The sequence below is a fragment of the Myotis yumanensis genome, unplaced genomic scaffold (assembly GCF_028538775.1).
Source record: "Myotis yumanensis isolate MYYU_CA2020_CCGP unplaced genomic scaffold, mMyoYum1.0.hap1 SCAF_12, whole genome shotgun sequence".
Classification (NCBI taxonomy): domain Eukaryota; kingdom Metazoa; phylum Chordata; class Mammalia; order Chiroptera; family Vespertilionidae; genus Myotis; species Myotis yumanensis.
Window position 1 is genome coordinate 24064332 of NW_027223763.1, and position 15142 is coordinate 24079473.

A 15142-nucleotide genomic window follows, 5' to 3' on the forward strand; every position below is an offset into this window, starting at 1 on the left:
TTCAGTGACGCAGATCCAACTTTATTGTGTGAGTGCAGCAGTATATATAACATTCCAGACCAATCAGAAGTTTACAACATCCATAGGGCAACCAATAGTAGGAAAGATCAGGGTACTATGTAGGGGCTCTAGGGGGTCTTCTCAGGCGGGCGATGCCACTTCCTGGTGTGCCGAGGAAGCTTGTATAGGCGGAGTGTGCTCACGCCATTGCATCTGCTGCAGCACTGAGATAAATCTCCTGAGCTCTTCCCACATCTCCCCCTTCTTTTCTTATTAGTGCCTGCTGGACGTGTATAATCATGGCTTGCTGAGCACTTAGCTTATTGAACATGTTGTATAAACAGCAAAATAATACTATTCCTACGACGAATCCTACTATCATGACTCCCCAAATGAAGAGGTTGGCTGAGTTTAACCAGGAGGTTAGACAGCTGAGGGCATCACTTAAGAAACTAAACTCAACGGGTTTCACTCGGGTATTACTGCATGAGGTGCTAGGTATATCCACCCTTGTCCCGGGGCAGTCCCATTATCTAGAGTCCACTTAAGGAGGTTAGGGCTACTGCTATCAGCCCATACCGTCCCGTTCTATGGCAATGAGACCAGTTCCGCTCCATCACAGGGTAAGTCCACAGAGCAGTCAGACACTTGGACAGCGGGGAATTGTAGGCTGTTGGCGCTGACAGGCATGAGCACCCCTGGATGAGGTACGGCTGCCCATACATGTTGTGCTCGCGTGTGAGAGTTCACTGTTATGATGGCACACATTAATAGGAATAATGTCCCTTCTGACGGATTGCCTTCTGGTGCCATGCGCGCAGCTTGATCCTGTAGGTTCTTGATGTCTCCCCAGGTAATGTTGTGGGCTCATCGGTGTCTTGGTCGTCTCCGCCGCTGGGGCTGGTTGTCCTCTATGGTCAGGTCCTCCATTTCCTCTACCGGGGGTAATGGTGGTGGTGGTGGTCTACAGCTCATCACTGTTGGTGCAGGGTTTGATGTTACGGGCAGGAATCCATGCGGGGTTTTTCTCACCTTCTGGAAATACACAAGCAAACCCTCTCCCTTGGGTTAAGAGTGGATCGGGGCCCTTCCAAGTCCTGGTTAGTGGATCTCTCCACCGGACCAAGGGGAGAGGTGTTGGTACGTCCCTGAGACCTCCCCAATGTTTGAAAATGGGAGGAAGACCGTCGGGGGCAAAATGAAAATAATTGAGAATTAATAAGGCCTGTTGTAATAGTTGTTGGGGCGTGCCTGTATTTCCCCCTTCTTTTTCTTTTTGAATCTGGGTTTTTAGTTCTTTGTTCTGTCCATAAGGCATTGGGTTGGAGCCCCCAGGGGTTGACCTCTTGTGGCTAGAGGGGGCCTAAAGGCAATAGGGGGCCGCATGTTTTGCATGCCCGTATGAGATGCTTGCAGCCAGAGAGGGTTAAATGAGGAAATAGCTTGTGCAAGCTAACTGCCTCTATCTCTGGATTGTTTTTCCTCTTGTCTTCATGGCTGGAGCATTCCTGATAATTCCTCTCTGTTGCAGGAATCCATATGGCCTTGGAGTTGTTTTCTGAAAATATATAAACGTATTCTCGACCAAAGGTTAATAAAGGAAATCTTACTTGGGGTCCTTTTTATATTTGCCCAAATGATTTTCCTTTGGCTTATTTTGACACCATGTGTGTTTTCCTGGGTGTCTCCCTGTTAGCATTATAAATGAAAAAATTTTTCTAGATGTAATTTAGTTACAGGATATTTTTCCTTACATGGTATTTTTCCATTATCCCCCCCCCCTTTTTTGATTTAATTATGAGGAGGCTTTTGGAAAATTTTTGTAATGCAGTCTAGATAACTTTAAATTTTAATTTTTTGCACAAAAATATGACTGTTTTAGGTTCATTGTATGTTAAGCAATTTTTCCATGAAATGAAAATTTTGGTTAATACTTCTTGAGCCAATTTTAATTTGAAAACCTGACTGCTATTTTACTGTCAAATTTAATACTTTAAAAACAATCTTAGTTTACACTGTAAATGTTAATGGAAAGGATTATTTTGCATCCTTGAGAAAGCCCTGAGCATTCCTGGTGTTAGGCTGGTTGTAGATATAGGGTAGTTGTTGTCAGCCAAGTCTCTGTTGTCTGGGTACTGATCTCAGCTGGGCCAAGTCTCTTTCTGTTACCTGGGTACCGATCTGAGCTGGACGTGGGAAGCGCAGCAGCCATGGGGGCAGGAGACCTCCCTCAGAAGGGGCGAGTGTTCAAGCCCCTGCATAGTTGGGGGGGGGGGGTGAGGATCTGTGCTCCACCTCTGTTGACCCCCAAGTTCTCTTCTGCTGGCCCCTCTGCAACTGTGCCTGTCTTAGGTTGTTCCTCCTCGAGGAATCTTACCCGTCTTTGACTAACCAGCCATCCTTCGGGGCCAAGCAGGGTGATGTGAGGTACAGTTCTGTCTCCTTGGTAGCCTATGCCCCTGTGGCCTCCATGCCCAGCAACTGCCTTTGGATCCCCTCGCCTGCTGGCGGGGCCCTGGCATTGATCATAGGGAACCCAGGTTCCTTAGGGCCCAGCTTATGCCATTGGGCAAGAGACAGATCCATGGTACCAGCTTTTCATGATCCCAGTTTGAACGAAGAGCTCAGATAACAGCTGTGGGCAATTGGAAGAGGGACCCCCTTGGCAAAAAGGGCAAGAGAGGTCAATATAGAATGCTTAAGTGCCTTCCCAGGGGGCCTTCCACACAGTGGAAGGGATTAAATCCTTTCATGTCCTTAATTAAATTACTGCCAAACATTCAAAGAATTAGTTTGTAAGCTTGTTTGGGATAAATGTACAATAATGACATTGTAGAACAATATCATGTAAGGATACTATACAGAGAACCATAAGGGCTCCAGTCTATAAAGAAAAAAATTATTAAGTTTGCTGGTGGTAGGATAATTACTATAACAGTCTTGCCAATTAACTTCTTCCTCAGTGGTATTCCATACTTAAGACCATTTACGTAAAGGCTTAGTGGGGGGGGGGGGGGGGGGAGTTGCCTTAGCACACTTATATTTTCTGCACCTTTCCCTAGAACAAGTAGAGATAATACATGTACTTGAGCCATTTCTTCCCCGTTCTTTGGGGTCCAGGCTGGCCAAAAAACTCTCTTTAATTTTACACACAAGGGAGCAGTGGCTTGATTTAGAGTCATACAAAAGGGAAGCTGGGTGGCAACAGCTGTGCAATAATACCTTGTCCATATGCTTCCTTGCCCCACCTGTGGTCCTCCTGGAAGAATCAGCCCATGTAAGGGTTCTTACCCATGAAGGGTCAGGTGCATAAGTCTGAAATACTTCCACATTTGCCCTAGGTAATATTATACCATACAGATGATTACTGCTAGCATGGCAAGAAAGACGTTCTCTGTACAGTCTTCTTTACCATGCCCCATGTGATCTCCAGGCTGTTTGTTGTCTGGCTCATCCTCCTTCTGCTGGGTTAAACTTGGAGAACTTTAATTTAAAAAAAAATCTTTTTTCTTTTACACTAAGTAACCTACAGGGTTACTTTCTGGATGTTGACTGATAGTACCACAAGGCCATGTATTTCAAGTCAAAGTCATTAAACATTTATGGTGACTGTACTTTCAGATTTGGTATTTTAACAGCAAATTATTAGATTATCCTATAAATATTAGTGGAAGATATTTCAAAATTTTTAAATTTCTCTTTTTTATTAAATTTAAAATAATATTTTTAAACAGCATTCCCTTTCGGCTTATTTGCATATACAGAGGGATCATGGGAAGCCTTCAGTAACTTTTTTAGAAGAATTTTACTTTACTAGGATTCAATTGCTTACAAAGATACTGGCTTCTTATAGTAGATATGTTTATTAATAAAGTTAGTAAATTTAGTAAAGTTTTATGTCTGATTCACGAGGTGCAAGCGCTGCCTCACCTCCAGCCTAATTTAAAATGCAGTGGCGAGGAGCTTTTGTTATTTTAAATTACATCTTAAAATTCTACTGCTGTATTTTAAGAAATATCAAACAAAATAACTTGTTTTTTCCTTTCTTAGAGGCAAAAACTTAAAATATATTTATTAATTTATATTTGATAAAGCTTTCCATGTGATTTCAAGTATATTAAATTGGCTTTATTAAAAATCCTTTAAGAAGAGAGAATAAACTTTTGAAAACATTTCAGGGCCCGTGAAATGTCCCAAAGTCATTCCTTGGTTATAGTTTTGAAATCCAACTTGGAAGACCATCAAATATATATGTATATATATGATTTAAAGATTATATACCTTTTATAATTATTAAGAGATATCAATTAAATTAAAACTGACAAGATTTTCTTTCTATATTTTAGACATTTAGTTACCACAATTATAATTTTTCCCAATTTAATTTAACTAGAACATTAAACTTTTAGTTGGCAAGTTAAACATTCAGCATTTCTTTAGATTAATAAAAGTAGGTGCTTCCTTTCTCGGTAATCCTAAGTATATTGTATTAGTCTAATTTAGTATTGGAAGGGTTAAAGAGAAGAAAACTGGACAGAGATAAGTTTGTCTGCCAGCAGCTAGGGTCCTCGCATACCTTAGATAAGCAAAAATCAACAAAGAACTCTCTCTCCCTGCTCTCCATGGCAACCTCCATGGCAATGGCCCCCCCCCCCCCTTTTTTTTTTTTTTTTTTTTTTTACTTGGGGGCCGATGGGCAGTTAAACTTTTTGTTCGCTCTGCTAGGGGAGCGAGGGAGTGACTCCGGCAGGAAGCCTCCTGGTGAGACTTCCCTGCTTTCACCTCGCTAGAGGTTTTTTCTCTCTCAGTTTCAGCCTTCCTTGAGCTTTGAGAAACTTCTTTTGTCTTATAGAAAACAACCCAGGAATCTGTGGGGGCAGAGGGCTCTGGAGGGGAATAGGGAGGTAAAGGGTCTTCTGTTCCCCAGCCCGCACTGCCGGTGGCAGAGAGCCAGGGGTTAAATGCTATTAGGATAGCCCAGAGCTTTTGTAGCTCCCTTTCTGTTACCTTTACTCGCCTGCTCTGTAAGGACGCATGGAGCCTCCGAAAGTTTCCCATAGTTACAGAGGGGCACTCACCCGACCTTAGGCTTGCCTGCCGACTTTCTTTTTGATCCGGGAATCCCTATTCGTGGCGCCAGCTGATACAGGGGGTCCGCGGGGGTGAGGCCGAACGGAGTCCTAACGAAGCATGCCCGACTCCGGGGACGGTTCAGTGACGCAGATCCAACTTTATTGTGTGAGTGCAGCAGTATATATAACATTCCAGACCAATCAGAAGTTTACAACATCCATAGGGCAACCAATAGTAGGAAAGATCAGGGTACTATGTAGGGGCTCTAGGGGGTCTTCTCAGGCGGGCGATGCCACTTCCTGGTGTGCCGAGGAAGCTTGTATAGGCGGAGTGTGCTCACGCCATTGCATCTGCTGCAGCACTGAGATAAATCTCCTGAGCTCTTCCCACAGTGCATATATGTTTATCAGGGTTATATCTTCTTGTTGTATTGATCCCTTTAGTATTATGAAGTGGCTTTCCTTATCTCTTGTCGTGGCCTTCACTTTGAGGTCTATTTTGTCCAATATAAGTATTGCTTGCTACCCCAGCTTTTTTTCATTTCCATTTGCCTGAAAGATATTTTTCCATCCCTTCACTTTCAGTCTGTGTGAGTCCCTTCTTCTGAGGTGGGTCTCTTGTAGACAGAAAATATATGGGTCATGTTTTTTTATCCATTCAGCCATTCGATGTCTTTTGGTTGGAGCATTTAGTCCATTTACGTTTAAAGTTATTATTGAAAGGTACTTGTTTGTAGCCATTTCTTTTTGTGTGTGGCTGTTTTCTTTCTGAGCTTTTTATTTATTCTTTTTACACCAGTCCCTTTAGCATTTCTTGCATTGCTGGCTTGGTGGTGATAAACTCCCTTAGACTTTTTTTGTCTGTGAAGCTTCTTATTTCCCCTTCAATTTTGAATGATAGCCTTGCTGGATAGAGTATTCTTGGATTCAGTCCTTTGCTTTGCATCACTTTGTAAATTTCTGTCCATTCTTTTCGGGCCTGATGTGTTTCTGTTGAGAAATAATTTGATAATCTAATGGGAGATCCCTTGTATGTAACTTTCCGTCTCTCTCTTGCAGCCTTTAAGATTCTATCTTTGTCCTGAACATTTGCCATGGTAATAATGATGTGTCTTGGTGTGGGTCTTTTTGGGTTCACCTTGTTTGGGACTCTCTGTGCTTGTGTGATTTTTTTCTTCCCCACCTCTGGGAAGTTTTCTGATATTATTTCTTCAAATAGGTTTTCTAACCCTTGTTCCTCTTTCTGTTGTTCTGGCACCCTTATTATTTGTATGTTGTTTCGTTTCATGTTGTCCCGTAGCTCCCTTAGGCTCTCCTCCTGTCTTTTAGTTTTTTTTCTCCAATTGCTGTTCAGTTTGGGTGTGTTTTGCTTCTCTGTCTTCTAATTTGCTAATTCGGTCCTCTGCTTCTCCTAGTCTACTATTGAAACTTTCAATGGTGTTTTTTATTGCAGCTATATCACTCTTCATTTCTTCTTGGTTCTTACATAATTTATTGATTTTTTTCATCTGTTTCTTCTTGCTTCTTGCATAAGTTGCTGATTTTTTCCTCCATCCGGTTTATGCACTCTAGGATCCTTAATCTGAATTCTTTTTCTGTCATGTTGCATGCCTCTGTATCACTTAGTTGCTTTTATGGTGAGTCCTATTTTTCTTTCCTTTGGGGGTTTCTTTGTCTACCATGTTTGATCAGACAGCCATATCTAGATGTTGAGTCGCTCAGTGGCTGCTCCATGGGTGGCAGTGGCTCCTCGGGCTGTGGTTGCTTCTCGGGCGGTTGTGGTAGCAGCTGCTCCTCAGTTGGTAACAGCTCCTCGGGTGGGTGCTGTTCACAGTTGTGGTGGCTCCTCTTCCAGGTTTTCTTTTATCAATGCCTCTGATTCTAGCTCATATTTTCCCAGGTCCCTATTTTATTTTTATTTTACTCTAATTGTTTGTCTGTAAACAGGTTCAAATCCTTTGAGAAATGAAAATTTGAAAAAAGGAAGAAAGGAGAGAAAGGGAGAAAGAAAGCAAAAAAGAAAAAGAAAAGGAAGGTAGGAAGATAAGAAAGGAACACCCCAAATTTTCCTCATAATTGAGCAGAGTAAGAAATGGCTGATCAAATAAACATTATAGTTTCTTTACTACAAACATAGAGACAAAATCATAAAGTTTTGTTTTCCCTTAAAAGGAACGAATAATAGGAACTGTGAAAGAGCAGGAGGTCAGATTTACAAGGGCAGGGAGAGCTTAGAGACAGAAAGTAAACACACCACAGTATATTTTGTGTTTATGTGCCTGTAGCCCAGGTAGGCAGGGGGGAAGAAAATCAGCACTGGTTGTCCTGTAAGCCCTTCCTCATGCACCTTTGGGTTCCAATAAACACCCTGTGAAATTGGTCCTATGGCTATTATCTCCACTGAGGAATTAAAGCTCAACTGTCTTAAAACCACACAACTAAGATTTAACACACTGTTATATAATGGATAAGACAGGAGACTGTGGTGCTGGACCCAGCTTGAATTTCCAGTTCTACTATTTATTATTTATGAGACTTTGACGTGTCACTTAACCTGTTTCCTCCTATTTAAACGAGAAAAATAGGCGCTCTCTGCGCAGTCTCCTCGCCCTCCTCAAAATGTTCAGCAGACCTTGTACCGTCTCCAGAAATCTAACTTGGCTGGACCTCACACAAGCCTGGTCTGGACTTTTCCCTTGGAATTTTCTCCAATGCAAAGCCTCCTCTTCTGCTGCAGGGCAGTCGCCAATGTTCCAGCTGACAGCCACCCCAGCCAGTGCGCTTTCTGACGAGCCCGTGCACATCCGAGCGACAGGCCTGCCTCCGTTGCAGCTGGTGACCCTCGCGGCATCTCTGAAGGATGAGAAGGGACACCTGTACCGGTCCAAAGCCTTCTACAGGGCTGACGAGGCCGGTGAGCTGGACCTGAAGCAGGCTCCTGCAGTTGGAGGCGACTATGTGGGGGTCCAGCCCATGGGCCTCTTCTGGTCTATGAAGCCTGACAGGCCTTTTGGGAGGCTGCTGAAGAGGGATGTGAACAGCCCCTTTTTGGTCACTCTGGACTTATATGACTCAGTTTGCTCCCATGATTCAGCCACGGCTCAGCCCCGGGCCAGCCAGGTGGTGCAGCGCTGGTTCCGCAGCCCCGGGACGCAGCGGGTGCCCATCCGAGAAGGCCGCGTGCGGGGAGCCCTTTTTCTCCCTCCAGGTGAGACTGGTCTTCGGTGGTGGAGAAAACAGTGTTGATGGAAATAAAGACAAAATCAAAGGGCATCAAAGTATCGGAGAACTAGTATGTCCCGCGGTCTATTAAAACGAACTTGCCCTTGTGTGTTTGTGTGTGAAGGTGGAATTCATTTTGCACTGCCTGTGCTCTCCACTTGACCCTCTTCTGCCTCTTTCTAATCGCATTCTCTCCTCTCTTTGCTGTTCTCAGGGGAAGGCCCTTTCCCAGGAATCGTGGATTTGTTTGGGGGGATAGGGGGTCTAGTTGAATTCCGAGCCAGTCTGCTGGCTGCCCATGGCTTTGCAGTCCTGGCATTAGCATACTTTGCCTATGAAGACCTGCCCAAGCTACTGAGGGAGGTGGACCTGGAATATTTTGAGGAAGCTGCCAACTTGCTACTAGCTCATCCCAAGGTATTTAAAATTTTTTCATTTTACCTTGTAACCTTATAGCAAAAGACAAAAAAAAAAATCACAGATGTCTGTTCTGATCATTTTACCAGTCTGTTTAAACCTGGGCATAGTACAACAGTTTACAGTTAAAATGGGAATGCTATTATCTACCTTGTAGGATTGATGCTCATATCTGCCTTAGGGGACTGTGGGATTGATTGGAGATCAGCTTAGTGCTTACTGGCACGAAGAAGACAAGAAAAAAAAGGGTGGATATATTATGATTATTTTCAATGAGCAGAAAGCCAAGACTTATTGCCTTTTAAGTGCTTGCTTTGCCCTAACCGGTTTGGCTCAGTGGATAGAGGGTTGGCCTGCGGACTGAAAGGTCCCTGGTTCCATTCCAGTCAAGGGCATGTACCTTGGTTGTGGGCATATCCCCTGTAGGAGGTGTGCAGGAGGCAGCTTATCGCTGTTTCTCTCTATCCCTCTCTCTTCTTCTCCGTAAAAAAATCAATAAAATATGTATTTTTTAAAAAGTGCTTGCTTTTTATTTACAATGGGCTCTTCAATGTTTTATCAGGTGATTGTGATGACAGAAGGGTGTTGGGAATACAATTGTGAGCAAAATAACTTACCAGGTGGATATGTCTTTGCTGTAGTCTACCCAGAATGCTGGTCCTTTCCTCCCTTGTCTCTCAGACTCTTTCATCCCCTCTGCTCCCCCAGCCTACAACAGAAGGAAGGACCCACTCCTCTGACCTACTGCTTTTCCTGTTGGACAGGGTCCTGAAATTCACCTGTCGGTAGAATTCAAGTCTTTTCTCATTAGGATTAGCCTTTGGGTTAATGGACGTCAAAACCTCTGTAGCTGTAAAATGCTACTTAAATAGGAACCACACTGACATATTATTTGAAAGAACCCAGGAAACCTCTTTTCCTACCTGGAGAGAAGAACTTGATTCTTCAGAAAGCTCACCTGCCTCTGCTTTTAGGATGTAGATTGTTGATGGTACATTAGATCCTTCAGGCTTTTATAGAACTCTGCCTTTGATAAAGAGTGTTTATTTCTATTGTTTCCCTTGAGCCTCAATAACAATCCTGCAGGTAGGTAATACTATCACCACCCCCCATTCCCTAGACAATAGGCTTAGAGACAGGAGGTGGGTAGTGTTCACAGTTGTAAAAGCTGGTGACCCCGAGCGCCAGGACTCCCTCCTCACTTGTGCTAATGCCCGTCATACTAGCTAGTGGCCTGTGGCCCGGCTTCTCAGTGGATGGCCTGCCATGGGTTCCCTTCATTTTGTGTTTCAGATCCGAGGGCCAGGCATCGGAGTGCTTTCCGTGAGCAAAGGTGCAGAGATCGGGCTGGCCATGGCCTGCTTCCTGAAGCAGGTGGTTGCCACTGTCTGCATCAATGGGCCTACTGCCCTCTACGACTTTCCTTTCAGGTACAGGGGTCTGGTTATGTCACCCATTCCCTCGTTTCTGGAGCGTATGCAGGTGCACGTCTCAGGGGCTGTGAGCCTCCTCCACTACAGGGGGGACCCCCAGGAGAAGCTGAATCAGCGGAGCGTGTTTCCTATTGAAAAGGCCCAGGGTCAGATCCTCTTCATTATAGGAGAGGACGACCAATCGGTCAATAGCAAAGAATATGCTAAGCAGGCCCTGGAGCAGCTGAAGAGCCATGGGAGAAGCAATGGAAGGATGCTGCTCTACCCAGGGGCAGGCCACCTTCTAGAGCCGCCCTATGCACCCCTGTGCTACGCATCCCGTATTCACCCTGTTTCTGCTCCCCTTAATAACCCCCTTGCCGTTTCCAATAATTATTCCATTTCTCAACCCCTGCTCTGGGGAGGGGACCCTGCTGCGCATGCTGCAGCCCAGGAGCACTCCTGGGGAGAGATCCAGAAATTCTTCAGGCAACACCTCACTCCAACCAGAAGCCAGCTCTGAGCAAGCGCTGAGGCTGAGATGGAGGAGGATAAGGCAGGGATGTGGTGAGGAGAGGGGCCCTTCTGATTTCTCTATATTCACAAACATCTTGAATGAACTGCAAGAAAACTGGACGAAATCAAAGGACCAGGGCATGGGTGCCTCTGAAGTATTTATGACAAATTTGTATGTACTTTGAATTTTTATAAATTGAATATTAGTGTATATGCACCAGGAAATGTTGCCATTTCAATGCAAACAGAATCTTTTGTACCCCTGTTAGGGATGTCTTGGGTCTAGGTATTGCCACCACCTGAACTCTCCTATCAAAGTTAGCACCTCTGAAAATGGTCAATTTGATGTTATGTGTTTCATGATGAGATGTAAGGTAGAGTGCCCAGAACTACCTCTAACAACACTGTTGAATTTGAACTTAATCAAGCCTTTAGATCAAATGTCTTATTAACGTGGTGGCTAGAGAACAAATTAAATGGCACTTACAAAAAGACAGTCAAACAAATCCAGATTGTGGGTCATCCATGACATAGTGTCTTTACAAGTTGATTACCAACTGACCTGGTTTCTTCACAACTTCGTTGCATGAAAAATTTGCAATGGAGCGATCAGAGTGTCATCTGAACTCTTCGTATAGAATTTGATGTTAACAATTATTTTCCCTCAGTGCTCTGGTCTTTTTATTTTGGCAAGTGTAATGCTTGCTATAGATTTCCAGTTGATACTTTAATTTTTTTTTTAGAATAGGATGCTTCTTTTTATTCCTAAAATATATTTCTTATTACAATTTCTATCAGGAATGGGATTGAATTTAATCAAGTGCCTTTGTTGTATATTTACATGCTATCTCCTTTTCCTCTTGGTTTGAATCACCAAATACTTGTCTATTTTAGTGATCTTTTCTACGAATAGCTTTTGGTTTGGTTATCAGTCAAATCTGATTCATCAATTTCTGTTTCTTTAAAATAAATGTATCCCCAATGAGAAGTCTGATTGTTAGTCCTTTGGGTTTTTTTTTTTTCCCTTCTTTCTTTGAAAGCTTTTTACAATTTTCTGTTTGTTCTTAGTGTTCTGAGAGTCCATCAAAATGTGACCAGGAGTGGGTCTATTATTTCTGTTTTATTTTGCTTGATAGTCTACGGGCCAAAAATTATCACATGTTCATGCCTAAAGCAATCACAGGCATGGGAAATGAGACCACCATAACATCTTAGACAATCAAGATTTACTACCCATGGGTATGGAGGTGAGCCAAGCCTCCATTGAAGAACATGTCCATTTGGTGGACAGTGAACAAAAATGAGATCCATTACTAACAAGGGCGATTGCATTGCCCAACAGCATGGTTTGCCTGCCTGCTTTTCCTTAGTAATCTTCTTATCAAATGAAAGCTGGAGGCAGTGTTCTCCTGGTGAGACCACATTTCAAGTGTTTTCTATAACCTATGGACAAAGATGACTCCTGAACTGTCTTGTCCAGACATTTTGATTCTCCAAGCTACTCCCTCCTTCCATGTATCCTTTGCCTGACTGCAGGTTTAAATTAATATGTGGAAGACTTGTTATTTTCCTATTTAAGTGCATAAGTGAGTCCCAGTGATTTTCACCCTATCAGATTCCCTTTCCATGGTGGTTAGACAAAAGACAACAGTTTATTTAATACACAAATAATTCTCGACCTGTCAGCCCTAAACAGTCTCTGGATTTTCTTTATCGCTAAGGCTTGCCACTCTATTGTTTCATTGTCATGTTTTAACCATGTCTGGGTATTTTTCCCTAATTTTCGTATGTGCTCTTCACAGATTTCTGTTGCTTCTGGTAGAAAGTGTTATTGGTTTTGAAATCTGTGCTGCATATATTCTTGGTAGCCTAACCTTCCTCCTTTCTAGTAGTCTCCAATTGGGTCCCTGTGCTTGGAGAATTCTAGACTTAACCCCAGCCCCCACAGGTGAGTGCTAATTGGTGTGGACCAATCATATTGGTCTTTTCTCTTTATCCAGTGATTAGTGTAGGCTTGGACATGTGACATCATTCTGGCCAATGAGATGTCAGAGACATCTGAAGATAATGGAGATTGAAAGAGACATTTGGGAATTTGGGGTGAAGTTTTCCTTGTCTTAGAAAACAAAGATATGGGAGATTTTCCCTTTGGATGTTGTTTTTTCTTAAGACTGAGGATATACTGGGGCCATGAGAGCAGCCAGACTGAGGACAAAACCAATACACAAGGTCTGAGCCAAAGGAGTTGCAGAGAGTGGAACGAGGGCTCTAATTATGTTGTTTTCATAGCTGTTTAACCTTTGGATTTTTTGTTATTGGATTCAATAAATTTCCCTATTTGTTTAAGCTACTGACTGTGGGCTTGTCTGTTATTTGTACTGAAGACTATCAGGATCGTGGACACTCTCCCTTGATCTGGACTGAGGCGGTATAGTAGGATAAATTGCACAGCCAAAATTTAAAAAGAAAATTGAGTGAGAGGAATTAAAAATCAATAACCATTTTGAATTTATTTATTAGACTTTTAAAATTTTGTAAGTCACATAATACGCATAACCTGAGGATTATGTATTGTAGTGAGAGGTGACTGTGTTACATTTTCTTTGTGATGATGGGACAGTGAGAAGTGAAATCTATGGTGAGTAGAGTCACCTTCTGAGTGGAGATGAGCTGACAATAAGCCACCTATTTTACAGAAACGCAGACACAAAAATGCTTATTGAGTGTTTACTATATACTAAAAACTTTTCACAGTTAGTTACCTGATTTAATTCTCACATTAACTTCTTGTGTACCTTCCCCATTCAGTGCTCTCACTTCAACAGTGAGCACCTGGTGAGGCTGGGCGTTCAACTTGCACTGTAATTCAGCCAGTCACAAGATAAGATTCTGGGTTTGATTTTTAGCAATCTTGGCCCTGTGGCTAGAGGAGATAATATTCTTCAGAGCACACATAGAGGCTTTCAGATCATTTATGGGCACATAAGCTTGGAATTAAAATCCCCGAGTTCATCCTTTTCTTCTTCACTTTGTCCAGTGACATTAAGATCAACTAGGTGATCTTACATTCGTTAGTTTACCAACCAGTCAGTACCCAAATCTGTATTCGTTGAGGTTCTCCAAAGAAACAACAGCAACAGAATGTATACCGAGAATTACATTTACTGTAGAAGCTGAAGAGCTGCAATTGGCAAGCTGGAACCGAGGAAAGCTGATGTAAGTCTAGTCTGAAGGCCTATGAACCACGAGAGCCACTATGTAACACCCTTTCCATTCTGGGAGCCGTGTGCTGGCCCCTCCAGAGTCACTTACTGGTGGTCGGGCCCTGAGGGCCAGCTATCTGCCTCATTCATGGGGAATGCCCTTCCTTGAGGACGGGGACGTCCTTGGTGCCATCCAGAGTCTGGGACCACAGGACAGTGGGGATTTTGTGTCCTCTTGTGACTCTCCTCCGCACTCACCTGGCCCCACCAGCCTGTCCACCTGACCACCTCCAGCTGTTGAGCGGGCCCCAAGCCCTGGCTCACCTGACCACTTCCAGGTGTCCACCTGGGCCCAGCCCACCCAGGGGTCAGGTCACCACTTCTGGCTATCCACCTGGCTCCTTCCCCTCGATGACGTCCCCAAGCTTGCCGGTCTCCGGGCCCCGCCTTCTTGCTGACCTGACCACTCCGGGCCTTCACCTGGGCCCAGGCCCAGCCCACCCCCGGGCTCACGTCATCACTTCTGGCGGTTGACTTGGCCCCTCCCCGTCAACGACGTCACCACTCCAGCTGGTCCCTGGGCCCCACCCCCTTGCTGACCTGACCACCTCCGGGTGTTCACCTTGGCCCAGCCCACCCAGGGGTCACATCACCACTTCCGTCTGTCCACCTGGCCCCTCCCTTTGGATGACGTAACCACTTCCAGCTGGTCATCCGGACCCAACAAACCCTGGCTGACCTGACCACTTCCGGGTGATCCCGAGGCCCTGGTTCACCTCCTAACCACTTCAGGCTGGTCCCCTAGGCACTCCCCCTACCTTTCCAGACACTGCGCCACCCGGGTCACCTGACCAGTGAGCCACACTGGCTGGGCTACCTGGCTCCTCACGCAGAGTGGTGGGGCTTCCTCATCACAGGAAGTTGGGTTAAAGGCCTAACACCCACAGCCCACAAACACCTGCTGCTCACAGAATGCCCTCCACCCCATGGGGAGGGTGGCAAGCCGGGGGCGGCCAGCCCTTCTTTAAGGCAGCCATGGGGGTCCATGGACCTCGGGCCTCCCTATCCTCCTGACCAGATGGGCATCTCACACTGTAGTGGCCTTCGACCCAGACAGCCTTGTCTGTGGGCTATGTTCTCTCTATTTGAACGTTGATGGGGACTTGTAACTGCTACAAGCAATACAATGTGCCAGAGATTTGTGCAATATGACCTCCAAATCTAATCTAATAAAAGAGAAACATGCAAATTGACTGCACCTCCCCTACACCCCAAGCCACACCCACCAGCCAATCAGAGC

General features: G+C 44.4%; 1 protein-coding gene and 1 long non-coding RNA gene across 3 annotated transcripts; one reads left to right on the top strand and one right to left on the bottom strand.

Annotated features, from left to right (window-relative positions):
• LOC139020951 (uncharacterized) lies at nt 1-5457 on the bottom strand. Its single transcript, XR_011473386.1, has 2 exons — nt 5079-5457; nt 1-977 (listed from the first exon to the last, which is right to left on the bottom strand). It is a non-coding gene; the product is annotated as an uncharacterized lncRNA (long non-coding RNA).
• LOC139020949 (acyl-coenzyme A amino acid N-acyltransferase 2-like) lies at nt 4731-12990 on the top strand. 2 transcript variants are annotated; one of them, XM_070431041.1, is made up of 5 exons: nt 4732-4761; nt 7020-7107; nt 7810-8280; nt 8509-8711; nt 10005-12990. In XM_070431041.1, exons 3-5 carry the CDS (start codon nt 7821-7823, stop codon nt 10644-10646), a joined length of 1305 nt encoding a protein of 434 aa, XP_070287142.1. In that variant the 5' UTR covers nt 4732-4761; nt 7020-7107; nt 7810-7820; the 3' UTR covers nt 10647-12990. The 2 variants fall into 2 exon arrangements, with proteins under 2 accessions (XP_070287143.1, XP_070287142.1); XM_070431042.1 differs by lacking the exon at nt 7020-7107 and having other exon boundaries at nt 4731-4761.
• The last annotated feature ends 2152 nt before the right edge of the window (nt 12991-15142 follow it).

Excerpts from the sequence above, each read along its gene's own strand:
- LOC139020949 (XM_070431042.1), top strand. The coding sequence starts at position 7,821 with ATGTTCCAGCTGACAGCCACCCCAGCCAGTGCGCTTTCTGACGAGCCC. Across the intron at positions 8,281-8,508 it reads AGCCCTTTTTCTCCCTCCAG|GGGAAGGCCCTTTCCCAGGA; the intron begins GTGAGACTGGTC and ends TGCTGTTCTCAG. Across the intron at positions 8,712-10,004 it reads TGCTACTAGCTCATCCCAAG|ATCCGAGGGCCAGGCATCGG; the intron begins GTATTTAAAATT and ends TTTGTGTTTCAG.